General features: G+C 34.2%; 1 protein-coding gene across 1 annotated transcript in view; it reads left to right on the top strand.

The window, feature by feature from the left end:
* The window catches only part of LOC133615922 (excitatory amino acid transporter 2-like), a 73,345-nt gene that overhangs the window by 43,187 nt on the left and 14,811 nt on the right, over window positions 1-15,347 (top strand). Inside the window, exons 3-7 of the mRNA XM_061974806.2 lie at window positions 7,951-8,090; window positions 8,224-8,376; window positions 12,289-12,539; window positions 12,627-12,735; window positions 12,829-12,955. Of these exons, the coding sequence (XP_061830790.1) occupies window positions 7,961-8,090; window positions 8,224-8,376; window positions 12,289-12,539; window positions 12,627-12,735; window positions 12,829-12,955 (770 nt within the window). The 5' untranslated portion in view covers window positions 7,951-7,960. The remainder of the gene's footprint in view (window positions 1-7,950; window positions 8,091-8,223; window positions 8,377-12,288; window positions 12,540-12,626; window positions 12,736-12,828; window positions 12,956-15,347) is intronic.

Genomic DNA, 15,347 nt, shown 5'->3' with positions numbered 1-15,347 from the left:
ATGTTATTAAAACAATATTGATTTTGAATCGAATCGAATCATGTGGTGCTCAAAGATTCACAGCCCTACTATTTACTAGGGGTGTCCCGATTTGATACTGACACCGGATATACAGTACAGGCCAAAAGTTTGGACACACCTTTTCATTCAATGCGTGTTCCTTATTTTCATGACTATTTACATTGTAGATTGTCACTGAAGGCATCAAAACTATGAAAGAACATATGTGAAAAAAGTTTCTTCAAAATAGCCACCCTTTGCTCTGATTACCGCTTTGCACACTCTTGGCATTCTCTCGATGAACTTCAAGCTTCAACCTGAAATGGTTTTCACTTCACAGGTGTCATAGTTTTGATGCCGTCAGTGACAATCTACAAAGTAAATAGTCCTGAAAATAAAGAAAACGCATTGAAATGGGAAGGTTTGTCCAAACTTTTGGCCTGTACTGTAAGTCCGATATCAGCAAAAGCAGAAGTCGGATGATATTGTCTTGCATCTAAATGTGCCTTCCAACAAACACACAATGGCCTCGTTCACACTGCAAATAATTTCGGATTTTTTTGGCCGATGTATTGGAATTTTTCATGTCCGACCCAGGCCTCTTTCGTATGTGGAAATATATCGGGTGTATATGCGATGCGTACTCAATGCAAACGCTCCCGCGCTCAGGTCGCATTCATCCGACCGAACGTGCGCAATAATATATATAATAATAATAATAATACCTGGGATTTATATAGCGCTTTTCTAAGTACCCAAAGTCGCTTTACATGTAGAACCCATCATTCATTCACACCTGGTGGTGGTAAGCTACTTTCATAGCCACAGCTGCCCTGGGGTAGACTGACGGAAGCGCGGCTGCAATTTGCGCCAACGGCCCCTCCGACCACCAACTGTCATTCATCATTCAATTCACCGGTGTGAGTGGCACCGGGGGCAAAGGGTGAAGTGTCCCGCCCAGGGACACAACGGCAGCGATTTTTGGATGGTAAGAGGCGGGGAGCGAACCTGTAACCCTCAGGTTTCTGGCACGGTTGCTATACCTACTACGCCATGCCGCCCCAAAATTGGTTATATAGATTGGTTATATATATATATATATATATATATATATATATATATATATATATATATATATATATATATATATATATATATATATATATATATATATATATATATATATCCTCTGAGAAGATATATATATATATGTATATATATGGGTGTATAAATGTGTATATATATATATATATATATATATATATATATATATATATATATATATATATATATATATATATATGTATGTATATAATGCATGTATATAATGTATGTATGTGTATATATAAGACCCACTTTTATTCTTTGGCTTTTAACACTACATGAGTTGTGTGGTCCTCTGTCCTCTGTTGTCCTCTGTGTTTTTTTTTATAAATTTTTATTTCTATTTACGGTTTTAATTGGTTTTACCCTTTAAAATCGTTTTTAATTATATTTATTTTTATATTGTTTTTATATTGGTTTTATATGTATTTATTTTTTGTTTTTATTCAGTCATTGGTGGAGCTAAGGATATAATTTGAATATTGTTTTTAACATTGTTGTGCAGCACTTTGGAAACATTTTTGTTGTTTAAAAGTGGATTGGAATGGATTGGATATATATATATATATATATATATATATATATATATATATATATATATATATATATATATATATATATATTTATTTTTAAAATAAATATATACATATATATATATTTATTTTTACAATAAAGTATCAATAAAATTAAAATGCAATCGAAAATACAGACTTTGATTGTGCAAAATCTTTGAAATTGCCACAAATGCGCCAGTACTGAGACCGACAAGAGTTGAAGCCGTGTTTACGTCTGTGAACACTGCAGAGCGTGCGACGGCATGACGTCTTGTCCACATGCGGGTCAGATTGTGTTCACATTGGAAATCACATTTTTTACAAAGATCGGATTTGACAAAATAATGCAAAATGGACATCCCAACCTGCAGTGTTGAAGTAGCCAATGCTGGTTTTGATTGATTGATTGAACCTTTTATTAGTAGATTGCACAGTACAGTACATATTCCGCACAATTGACCACTAAATGGTAACACCCGAATAAGTTTTTCAACTTGTTTAAGTCGGGGTCCACGTTAATCAATTCATGGTGGTCTTTCTTTGTATTTTAGTCAAGTAATTTTACAAAAGGTAAACTCATAGCTACACAACAGCTAAGCAAGCAATAGCACCCAAGCTATACTTATGTCAATCAATCAATCAATCAATCAAAGTTTACTTATATAGCCCTGGATCACAAGTGTCTCAAAGGGCTGCACAAGCCACAACGACATCCTCGGCTCAGATCCCACATCAGGGCAAGAAAAAACAGGAAGCCAGTGCAGGTGAGCCAGTATAGGTATATATGTAGGTATATATGTATATAAAGGTATACACAGTATAGGTGTAATATGATCAAACTTTCTTGTTCATGTCAAAAGTCTTGCAGCCGCATTTTGTACCAACTGTAATCTTTTAATGCTAGACATAGGGAGGCCCGAAACAAATAACATGTTATAGTAAGACGAGACGCAACAATTAAACGCATGAATAATGATGGGCCACATTTTTGCGATTTTAGCGACATTTCGGAGATGAAAGAAAGCTTTTTTTTAGTAACACTCTTAATGTGTGACTCAAATGAAAGAGTTGGGTTGAAGATAATACCCAGATTCTTTACCGAGTCGCCTTGTGTAATTGTTTGGTTGTCAAATGTTAAGGTGGTATTATTACCGTATTTTTCGGACTATAAGTTGCAGTTTTTTTTCATAGTTTGGCCGGGGGTGCGGCTTATACTCAGGAGCGACTTATGTGTGAAATTATTAACACATTACCGTAAAATATCAAATAATATTATTTAGCTCATTCACGTAAGAGACTAGACCAGGGGTCGGCAACCCGCGGCTCGAGAGCCGCATGCGGCTCTTTAGCGCCGCCCTAGTGGCTCTCTGGAGCTTTTTCAAAAATGTATGAAAAATGGAAAAAGTTGAGGGGAAAAAAATATATTTTTTGTTTTAATATGGTTTCTGTAGGAGGACAAACATGACACAAACCTCCCTAATTGTTATAAAGCACACTGTTTATATTAAACATGCTTCACTGATTCGAGTATTGGGCGAGCGCCCTTTTGTCCTACTAATTTTGGCAGTCCTTGAACTCACCTTAGTTTGTTTACATGGATATCTTTCTGCGACTTTCTAGGACATGTTTTATGCCACTTATTTTTCTGTCTCATGTTGTCCACCAAACTTTTAACGTTGTGCATGAATCCACAAAGGTGAGTTTTGTTGATGTTATTGACTTGTGTGGAGTGCTAATCAGACATATTTGGTCAGTGCATGACTGCGAGCTAATCGATGCTAACATGCTATTTAGGCTAGCTACATGTACATATTGCATCATTATGCCTCATTTGTAGCTATATTTGAGCTCATTTAGTTTCCTTTAAGTCATATTAATTCAATTTATATCTCATGACACACTATCTGTATGTAATATGGCTTTTAATTTTTTGCGGCTCCAGACAGATTTGTTTTTGTATTTTTGGTCCAATAAGGCTCTTTCAACATTTTAGGTTGCCGACCCCTGGACTAGACGTATAAGATTTCATGGGATTTAGCGATTAGGAGTGACAGATTGTTTGGTAAACGTATAGCATGTTCTATATGTTATAGTTATTTGAATGACTCTTACCATAATATGTTACGTTAACATGCCAGGCACGTTCTCAGTTGGTTATTTATGCCTCGTATAACGTACACTTATTCAGCCTGTTGTTCGCTCTTCTTTATTTATTTTAAATTGCCTTTCAAATGTCTATTCTTGGTGTTGGGTTTCATCAAATAAATTTCCCCAAAAAATGCGACTTATACTCCGGTGCGACTTATATATGTTTTTTTCCTTCTTTGTTATGCATTTTCGGCCGATGTGACTTATACTCCGGAGCGACTTATACTCCGAAAAATACGGTACATAGGTCCAGCAGGACCGATAATCAGCATTTCTGTTTTCTTAGCGTTAAGTTGCAAAAATTTAGTGGTTATCCATTGTTTAATTTCATTAAGACACGCCTCCAGCTGACTACAATCCAGCGTACTGGTCAGCTTTAGGGGCATGTAGAGTTGGGTGTCATCAGCATAACAGTGAAAGCTAACACCGTATTTGCGTATGATGTCACCTAGCGGCAGCATGCAGATGCTGAAGAGTGCAGGGCCAAGAACCGAACCCTGGGGAACTCCACACGTTACCTTAACATACTCCGAGGTCACATTGTTATGGGAGACGCACTGCATCCTGTCAGTAAGATAGGAGTTAAACCAAGACAAGGCTAAGTCTGACATACCAATGCGTGTTTTGATACGGTCTAAAAGAATGTTATGATCGACGGTATCGAAAGCAGCGCTAAGATCAAGTACTAGCGCATTTGTGGCAATTATGTAATAAAAGTGCTGAATTTAACAATAAAACACAACATTTGTGAACGTGAACAAGTATCAAATAATTATACTTGCATATTACTTCCAATGCACAAGTGTGTTCGAAAACATCCAGGAAGAAACGTGTCCGCATCATCAAATTTTCCGCATCGCGAGCAAGCCATTTACAAAAAGGTAAACACGGTATGGTATAGATGACAAGGATTTAGCAACTACTGTACACTAGTGCTTAGCACACAAGCTAGACGTACATAAAAAGTAGCCCGAATGGAACAATATCGCGGTGTGAAACGCAAAATTTGTTAATACAAACAAGTAGAAAATAATTACAGTTGCATAGTACTCACACGTACAAAGTCTCCAATGCAGAAGAGAATTGCAAAGTGACAAATGTGTCCGCGTCATTCAACTTACTGCGTCATGGCCTTCATTGATTTCATTATAGTGGCCACTAGATGTCACCAAAAACAACTTAATACTCTACTTCAAGGTAAAGATGGCATAACTCTGTAATAAGATTAGGGTTTTTTAGTAATTTCACGTCACACAGCCTTTTCTAACATTTCGCACTACAAAATAATACAAGTATGTATGATTTGTGCTGATATCGTATGGTATAAATATCGGTATAATACTCAAGACTCCACTGGCATTATGTTATCGGAAATAAAAAAGTTGACTAATTGGCAATAAGCAGCATTATGGAAACGGTTATTTCCACAAACGATTATGTAAGGTGGACTCCATTGGTGTAGTTTATTTGTATTATTTCACATTTTTTTACTCTTATTGTGAGATATGTTCATAAATCCTAATGACAACATCTAGTAATCTGCAGGGGTGGCTATCTCTGAAGTATTGGTGATGATGCCATGGCTCTCTCTGCAGTGTCCTTGGTTGAATGTTCAATACTATTCAATAATCCTACACAATAACATCTGCAAACTGTAGCAAAGGAGAAAAATACAACTATAATACATATTCATATTGACTTATTTCAAGCTCACTCAATTATCAATGACATGCCTGGTTAACTAGTTATTATATTACCATTTATTGTTTTTATGAATAATTTATTGTTAGAGTATTTTGCCGTACTAATGTTTTTTAAATCCAACATTTTATCTGAACTAATTAAAACAGTCAATGCTCAAACAATTATTAATAAATCCAAATCAATGTTGTTGTGAATATTTAAGGCTCGAATAAATTAACATCAAATATTAGATTTGTATTTTTTTTTTGTGTGTGGGGGGGGCCAGGGGGGGATTGCATAATTTTTGTTTTTAGCAACAACAAAAAAGGGTTTTCTTAGACACTTTTATAAGTGGGACCCCTTTAGGGTACAAGGGTCTAATTGTGTTGATTTTTTTTATTTAAAACAGTCAATTATCAACAATTGTTATGAATCACTTTTGTTGTAAAATAATTGACCTATTTAAGGCTCCAGTTACTTCATATTAAATATTTTACTTTTGGTATTTTTTGGGGGGAGCGTAGGGGGTTCTTGATTTAAAATGATTCCCGATTCAGAATCTATACTTTTTTTCTATGAATAACTACATTACTCCATAAAGTAGATGAACAGTTATGATCAATTTATATATTACTTAAAAGTTTTGTTGAATAAAGTGCTTCCTAAACATTTAATGAAGTCAAATACAAATAAAGCAACAAGAGAAGTATCCAACACTACTCTTTTGTAAAGTATATCTGTACAGCAAATATGGACATCTCCATCAACAATATGATTCCCCTGAAAAATAAAAATAAATTTAAAACACACAAAGAAAAAAAGAAAAAAAAAAAATATATATATACTTTTTTTTTCTTCAATTATCAATGATATATATATATACATATATATTTTGTGTTGGCCCTGCGATAAGGTGGCGACTTGTCCAGCGTGTACCCCGCCTTCCGCCCAAATGCAGCTGGGATAGGCTCCAGCATCCCCCGCAACCCCGAAAGGGACAAGCGTTAGAAAATGGATGAATAGATGGATTTCCCCTGAGTGGCTTGACAGGACAGATTGAAAAAATAAAAAAAAATAAAAAAACATTTAAAACAAAAGAAAAAAAAAAAAAAATATATATATATATATATATATATATATATATATATATATATATATATATATATATATATATACTTTTTTTTTTTTTCAATTATCGATGACAATTGATAATCGTCAAAAAAAAAAAAAAAAAAAATATATATATATATATATATATATATATTTTGTGTTGGCCCTGCGATGAGGTGGCGACTTGTCCAGGGTGTAACCCGCCTTCCGTCCGAATGCAGCTGAGATAGGCTCCGGTGCCCCCCGTGACCCCGAAAGGGACAAGCGGTAGAAAATCTTATGTGGGACCTGAGCCGAGGATGTCGTTGTGGCTTGTGCAGCCCTTTGAGACACTTGTGATTAAGGGCTAAATTAATAAACTTTGATTGATTGATTGATATATCTATATATATATATATATATATATATATATATATATATATATATACATATATATATATATATATATATATATATATATATATATATATATATATATATATATATATATATATATATATATGTTTATATATGTATGTATATATATATATATATATGTATGTATAAATATTTATGTATATATATAAATATGTATGTATATATATATATATATATAAATATATATATATATATATATATATATATATATATATAAATAAATATATTATATATATATATATATATATATATATATATAATAAATATATATATATATGTATATATATGTATATATATATATGTATATATATAAATATATATATTTATATATATATATATATATATAAACAGTTTTTTTTTCATAAATATATGTATATATATATATATATTTTTTTTTTTTTCCCAATAGATTACGAATTCTTACAAATAAGACTTGTGATTAATCTAAAAAAATCTATTTTTTGACACCCCCAGCGTTTACCAAAAATAAAACTTTGACAATTTTGACAAAAATGGCATAAAAAATAACAAATAAACATGAAAAATGTTATATCAACAGATAGATCTGAAGTTGACCTAGAGATTTCAGCATTGAAAATGAAATAAAAACATTGATATATGACTTACTTTTAACACTTTTACAAGTTGGACCATTTTGGGTCCCTGGGACCTTTCACAACATTTAGGGAATCCCTAAGTGTTAAAGGAACTTTATTATTGACAGTTAGGCTATGTGTGTTTCAATGCTCAATGTGTTTGCCCATTGCCACATTTCCACAGTGTGCGCATTGTGCATGTGCTGTACTCTGTTAAAACTCTTATGGTTATTATTACGCTTTTTAAAAACAACTTTAAAACCATGCTGTCGTCATACTTGAAGTAAAAAAAAAACCTGGCGTAAAAAAAAAATCTGTCCTATTTTTGTCTGTGACAGTGCCAAGAAGATGCAGAAGCACGTGGAGGTCAGGATAGACGAGGGCCACTTGGAGCCCACAGTGGATGCGACCGACAGCATATGCAGCACTCTCTGTGATAAGGTCATGAAGAACATGGTTCTCACGCTCACAATTCTTGGTGAGTGTCAGGCCTTGGTCATATTTATTGTCCACTAATTGGTCTTTTTTTTTTTAAAATAAAACAATGAGTAAAAAGAAATGAATGTGCAAAGTGGTCTCAGGTGTGTATGTGTCCTTTCTCTCTCATGCAGGGGTGTTTCTCGGTTCCATTGCTGGAATGTTGCTGCGGCACATATCGCCTCTCCCTCCTGATGTTATTTTGATCATAAGCTTCCCGGGGGAGATCCTAATGAGGATGCTGAAGATGCTTATTTTGCCTCTTGTTGTTTCGAGTCTTGTCACAGGTGGGTGAAGGAAAGTTCGGACTGTAAATGTTCTGCTAAATTTGATGTATGGTGCTGTCTGTTACAGTACGCGAGTGGCTGGGTTTTATTCAAGCCAAAATAAAAATTAATCTTCAATACTATCACAGAAGCTTTTTTGATCAATCCGGAGGTCCAGTATGAACTGATCAATGCATATATTATGATAGATTACAGCATAATCATATAGTTATGGTACTAATATGTTGGGGCTTCCTTTGCATTAATAATACTAGCACATATATGTAATGGACCCGAGTGGTGGAATATTAGAATCTAATAAAAATGTTGCTTAAAACAAATATAAATATTAAGAACCCAATGTAGTGAGAGCAGCTGTCCAAAATAAGGGAAGATGATTATGCTTGTTCGCACTTTATTACAATACACATTAAACCGTCCAGTTGTCAATACTAAAAATACCAATTTGTAACCAATATTATGGTGAGGGTACAGCCACGACAGGCGTGGCAGGTGTCCTGGCTCCTGGCTCCGCTCACTTCCACGGTGTCCTCCTGCACACAAATTAAATCGGAGGCAGGGCACGGCATACTTGCAAACCTTGAGACCTCCGATTTCGGGAGGTGGGGGGGGGGGGGGGGGGGGGGCGTGGTTGGGGGCGGGGTGTGGTTGGGGGCGTGGTTACGAGGGGAGGAGTATATTTACAGCTAGAATTCACCAAGTCAAGTATTTCTCATATATATATATATATATATATATATATATATATATATATACATATATATATATAAGAAATACTAAGTCAAGTATTTCATATATATATGATCCTTGCCTGTTCTCTCCTTTTAAATGTGCAGTCCTAATGCTCCACAGGTGCGTCTAATTTCAGGTGCCGTTCGATTGGGCACCTTGGTTGCTAAGGGCAACAAGCTAAAAGGGGCAACGTCTTAAAATGCCAGCAAAGTCCACAAGGAGTAAAAACATGCAATTAAAAAGACAATCAAATTCCAAAGTGTAAAAACATGCAATTAATAATACAATCAAAGTCCGCAAAGTGTAAAAACATGCAACTAAAATCCACAACAATAAAAATACTCTAAGACATGCATGGCAATGAAACATAAAAAATAAAATCCCCTACTTGTGTCCCATCACATATACATACAGTACACCCAACTATTGTTATATCAGATAGTATATATAAAAAATACCCTTGTGAAAGCTTCAAAACTACGTTCATGCCGCCCTTCCGACACGCACACACAGTGTCACTAGCGCTGTGGTGCGCTTACAACCTGAAATCACAAAACTCCTTAACGGCACAATGATTAGGAAATTACCATTACTGTATCTTGTTTAAGGTAGTGGTGACAATTAAGCAGATTTTGCACCCACAATTGCAGACTCTCAATGGAATTGGGAAGTTTGATATAGTTATTAATGAAGCAGAGGTTCTTAAATTTATTTTTCTACTATGGAAGGGCCCCGGGGACCACCCAAATATTAACAATGAATTACTTATCTTATTCTTGATTTTAATCGGGTTCAATAATTACATCTAACCTGTGTGTCGAATGATTAAAAACAAAGTATTAATAACAAATGTATTATTTATTTAACTCATAAACCTTAGGCTTAGGTCAGACTGATTCGAAAACATAAGTACTAATCAAATATACTGCATAATGTAAGAAGGGACTGATGTATAATAATTTACATACAATTATCCATCCTTTCATTTTCTACTACTTGGGCTGCCTATTATGTTAATAAATAGAATCCATTAATAACGGATATTTTTATTACATAAATTGTCAATAAAATTAAATTGCGAGTGAAAATACAGCTTCACCACTTTAGTCATATTTTTGGCGCTTGATTGATTGATTGATTGAAACTTTTATTAGTAGATTGCACAGTGAAGTACATATTCCGTACAATTGACCACTAAATGGTAACACCCGAATAAGTTTCTCAAATTGTTTAAATCGGGGTCCACTTAAATTGATTCATGATACAGATATATACTATTTTCATAATACAGTCATCACACAAGATAATCATCAGAGTATATACATTGAATTATTTACATTATTTACAATAAGCTTCTCTATGACTTTAACTCCAGACTTCTTCTGTTTGTTTGATATTGTCATTACTGCCACACGTGGAGGAAAAGGGTATTACAACTGATTACCGCTACACGGACCACAGCTGAATAACAGATATTTTTTGGCGGCCCGACAATTTTATACATTATAGTCACCAAACTACGGCCCACGGGCCAGATACGCCCCGCCAGCGTCCAAAACCCGACCGGCGGGTAGTCCAGAGTAAAAAAAAAATTTTTTTTTTTTTTTTTTTTTCAATTATTATTATTTTAATCTGTCCTTTCTAGCCCATCCATCAATCCATTTTCTACTGCTTGTTACCTTCGGGGTCGCCGAGACGCTCTGGAAAATTATATTTTCTAAAGATGCATTTTCCCATCGATAACATGACGTTATCATGCTCACGCCGCATGTTCAGTCAATTAGTGTGCGAGGGAAAAAAATGGCAAAATCATTAGGGAAACGTAAAATAGACTCAAGAGTGTAGCGTTTTTAAACATCAGTGGACATATGACTTTTTTTTGTTCAGTGTAAGGAAAAGACAATCTGTCTAATCTGCAATGAGACAGATTATATACAGTCGTGGTCAAAAGTTTACATACACTTGTAAAGAACATAATGTCATGGATGTCTTGGGTTTCCAATAATTTCTACAACTCTTATTTGTTTGTGATAGAGTGATTGGAGCACACACTTGTTGGTCACAAAAAACATTCATGAAATTTGGTGCTTTTATGAATTCATTTTGGGTCTACTGAAAATGTGAGCAAATCTGCTGGGTCAAAAGTATACATACAGCAATGTTAATATTTGGTTACATGTCCCTTGGCAAGTTTCACTGCAATAAGGCACTTTTGGTAGCCATCCACAAGCTTCTGGTTGAATTTTTGACCACTCCTCTTGACAAAATTGGTGCAATTCAGCTAAATGTGTTGGTTTTCTGACATGGACTTGTTTCTTCAGCATTGTCCACACGTTTAAGTCAGGACTCTGGGAAGGCCATTCTAAAACCTTAATTCTAGCCTGATTTAGCCATTCCTTTACCACTTTTGACGTGTGTTTGGGGTCATTGTCCTGTTGGAACACCCGACTACGCCCAAGACCCAACCTCCGGGCTGATGATTTTAGATTGTCCTGAAGAATTTTGAGGTAATCCTCCTTTTTCATTGTCCCATTTACTTTCTGTAAAGCGCCAGTTCCATTGGCAGCAAAACAGGCCCAGAGCATAATACTATCACCACCATGCTTAACGGTAGGCGTGGTGTTCCTGGGATTAAAGGCCTTACCTTTTCTCCTCCAAACATATTGCTGGGTATAGTGGCCAAACAGCTAAATTTGTGTTTCATCTGACTACAGAACTTAACTTATCTTTGTCCATGTGAGGTCTGATGTCAGGGTAGGCTGTCAGGGTAGACCGTCTGTGTTATTACACACAGACGGTCTATAATAGATTCCTGCCAAAAGTTGTAAAGTCCCACACAATCAATGTTGAACTGTTGTGCTTTTGCATCAGCAGCATTTATGAGTATCATGACCAAAGATTACCATCTATTATAATATACAAAAGGGTAATTTCGGAAGCTAGCCCGCTCTAGGAGTTGCAAACAGTCACTTTAAATGTACCATATTTTTCGGATTATAAGTCGCACCGGAGTATAAGTCGCACCTGCCGAAAATGCATAATAAAGAAGGAAAAAAACATAAACCGCACTGGAACTCGGCCAAACAATGAAAAAAACTGCGATTTATAGTCCGAAAAATACGGTACTCGTTTATGAAATCAGATTTTTTAATACAATGTTCTTGTCGCATTTGTTTTTAGGACTGGCCGGCTTGGACGCTAAATCTAGCGGCCGTTTAGGCACCAGAGCCATGGTGTACTACATGACAACAACAGTGATTGCAGCTGTCTTGGGGGTGATCCTCGTGCTGCTCATCCATCCCGGGAACCCCAAGCTGAAGGCCAATCTGGGCCAGGGAAAGAAGAACGACGATGTTTCCAGTATGGACGCTTTATTCGATCTCATCCGGAACCTGTTCCCAGAAAACTTAGTGCAAGCCTGCTTCCAACAGGTAGAAGTCCTCCGGACATCTTTCCTATATCCACAATGCACCGCGTTGTTAGTTGTTGATTAAAACTTTTCTATGTTTCTTGTGCAGATACAAACTGTGACCAGCAAAATACCCGTGCCCACCAACAGAACCAAAGCACCCCCGCAGTTCACAATCAAGAGGTCCCTCCAGTTCAAGAGTGGGATGAATGTTCTTGGTAGGCTATTAAAACAATATATTTAAAATATTCTGACTAGATTCTCAGTCTCTGACTTTATTTTAAAACCTGAACGTATGTGTCGTCTTAAAGGTTTAATTGGATTCTTTGTTGCTTTCGGAGTCATCATGGGGAAAATGGGGGAAAAAGCCAAGTTGATGCTGGAGTTCTTCAACGTCCTGAATGAGATCGTCATGAAGATTGTCGGTGCAATTATGTGGTAAGTGTGCCACTCCAAAAAACAGTAAACACCCCTACGTGTACTCAGATAAGGCATGAATTTGTTTTAGTACAAATTATTAAGGGTGCGGAAAAAAACCCAAAAAACATCCAAATCGCAATTTGTTTAAATTTTTTCCGATTCGAATCAATTCATAATTAAAAAAAATAGATTAAAAAATGTGTATATATATATATATATATATATATATATATATATATATATATATATATATATATATATATATATATATATATATATATATATATTTATATATATAAATATATATATTTATATATATATATATATATGTATATGTATATATGTATGTGTATACATATATATATACATATACATATATATATATATATACATATACATATATATATATATGTATATATATATATATATATATATATATATATATATATATATATATATGTATATGTATATATGTATGTGTATACATATATATATATATTTATATATATAAATATATATATATATATATATACATGTATGTAAGTGTATACATATGTATGTATGTATGTATGTATATATATATACATATATCAGAATCATATATATACATACATATATATGTATGTATATATATATATAGATATATATATATACATATAAATATAAATATATATATATATATATATATATATATATATATACATATGTACATTTATACATACATATATACGTTTGTATATATATATATATATATGCATATGTACATTTATACATACATATATATGTTTGTATATATATATATATATATATATATATATATATATATATATATATATATATATGTCATTTATTATTATTTCTTTTTTAAATACTAGGTTTTTTTTTAATTAATGTCCTTTTGGCTGTCTCCGTGCATAGTACTGCACATATCCATCCTACGTCAGCAGTGTATAGGAGCTTTTGTAACCTCTAACGTGTTTTGAAAAGGGTTTATTGTGATTTCTATACCCAAAAATGTATTTTGCAATAATCTTGTTGAAGCAACTCGTCACCCCAAGACCAGCAATTCAATCGAAACCGTAACTGGTTGTAAAACTCACATTTCTTAAAACCGTGCATTAAATTCAATTCAAGTTTGATTTGAAAACATTTAAAATAATTTAACATAAATAAAAAGGTATTGATATTGGAAATTGTGTTGGTTGATATGGAAATTTTGGTTTCACAATCATTACCTGTAAGCATAAGTCCACATAAAACGATTTCGGTGTAAACTTAGGGTAAAAATAGATTTAAAAAAAAAATGTATACACTGTTCATCTATTTTCTTCATATGAGATTTAATTAGTTTATTTTGTGTAACTTAAGACAAAAAAACAAACAAAAAAAACCAGGTCGTTGCAGGGTTATTTTTTAGCTGATTTGAATGAGAAACCAAATGAACGAATAATACACAGATTTGTGACATTAATACTGAGATACAGTGGAACGTCAATTTACGAACTTAAATAGTTATTGAATAGGGCTCGTAAAAGAGTTTGTATATTGAAGCAAATTTCTCCATAAGAAACAATGTTAACCTCAAATAACGAGTTCCAGCCTTGACAAAAGTCCCTATTTTAGTAAAAGTTTATACACTTTGGACACTATATGAAGCGATATACAGTACTGTATATCAATTTTCGGGAACACTTTTGTATGGGGAACACATATTCACCATTATTAGTTGCTTATTAACATGCAAATTAGTCATTATGAAGTACTTATTAATGCCTTATTCTGCATGGCCTTATTATACAACCTGTAAGCCATTAACTAAGAGTCTTCCCTCAATAACCTCAGAAGTATTGCTTATTAGTAACCCCAACCCCAACCCTAGCCCTAACCCCAACTCCAACCCTAACCCTTATATGTTCCCCTAGTGTCCAAATAACTCTAAATTGAGTCTCTGTTACTTTAATAATCAACTAATTAATAGTGAATATGTTCCGCATACTAAAGTGTTACCCAATTTCCTATTTAACAACTAAGTCACAACAACAACTAGCTAAACTGTCCTCCTATACAGCTGCCCTGCCGACACACCCACCCACACTGTCACTAGTGCTGTGGTGCACTTAGTTTGAAATCACAAATAGTTTAAAAATCACAAAACTCCTTAACTTTAACAGCCTGGTTGCTAGCAATAATACGCATGAATCCACTTGACTTTGTCGGTTAATCTTCTGAACGTGCAGCGGAAGAGAAGGAGAAGAGGCAGTGTTGACAAAGCTGTGGACACTTCCCGCATGTTTCAAACCACACATCAATTGTTCATTGCATTCTTTGGACTCATGTTGAGTTAGTAAAACTTGAAAAATGCTGTAAAAAGGCCCAACAATAACACTTAAAAAGCACACAACTAGCAACA

This window comes from Nerophis lumbriciformis, linkage group LG15 (assembly GCF_033978685.3).
Source record: "Nerophis lumbriciformis linkage group LG15, RoL_Nlum_v2.1, whole genome shotgun sequence".
NCBI classification, from domain to species: Eukaryota; Metazoa; Chordata; class Actinopteri; order Syngnathiformes; family Syngnathidae; genus Nerophis; species Nerophis lumbriciformis.
This window is presented reverse-complemented; position numbering and strand designations above follow the sequence as displayed.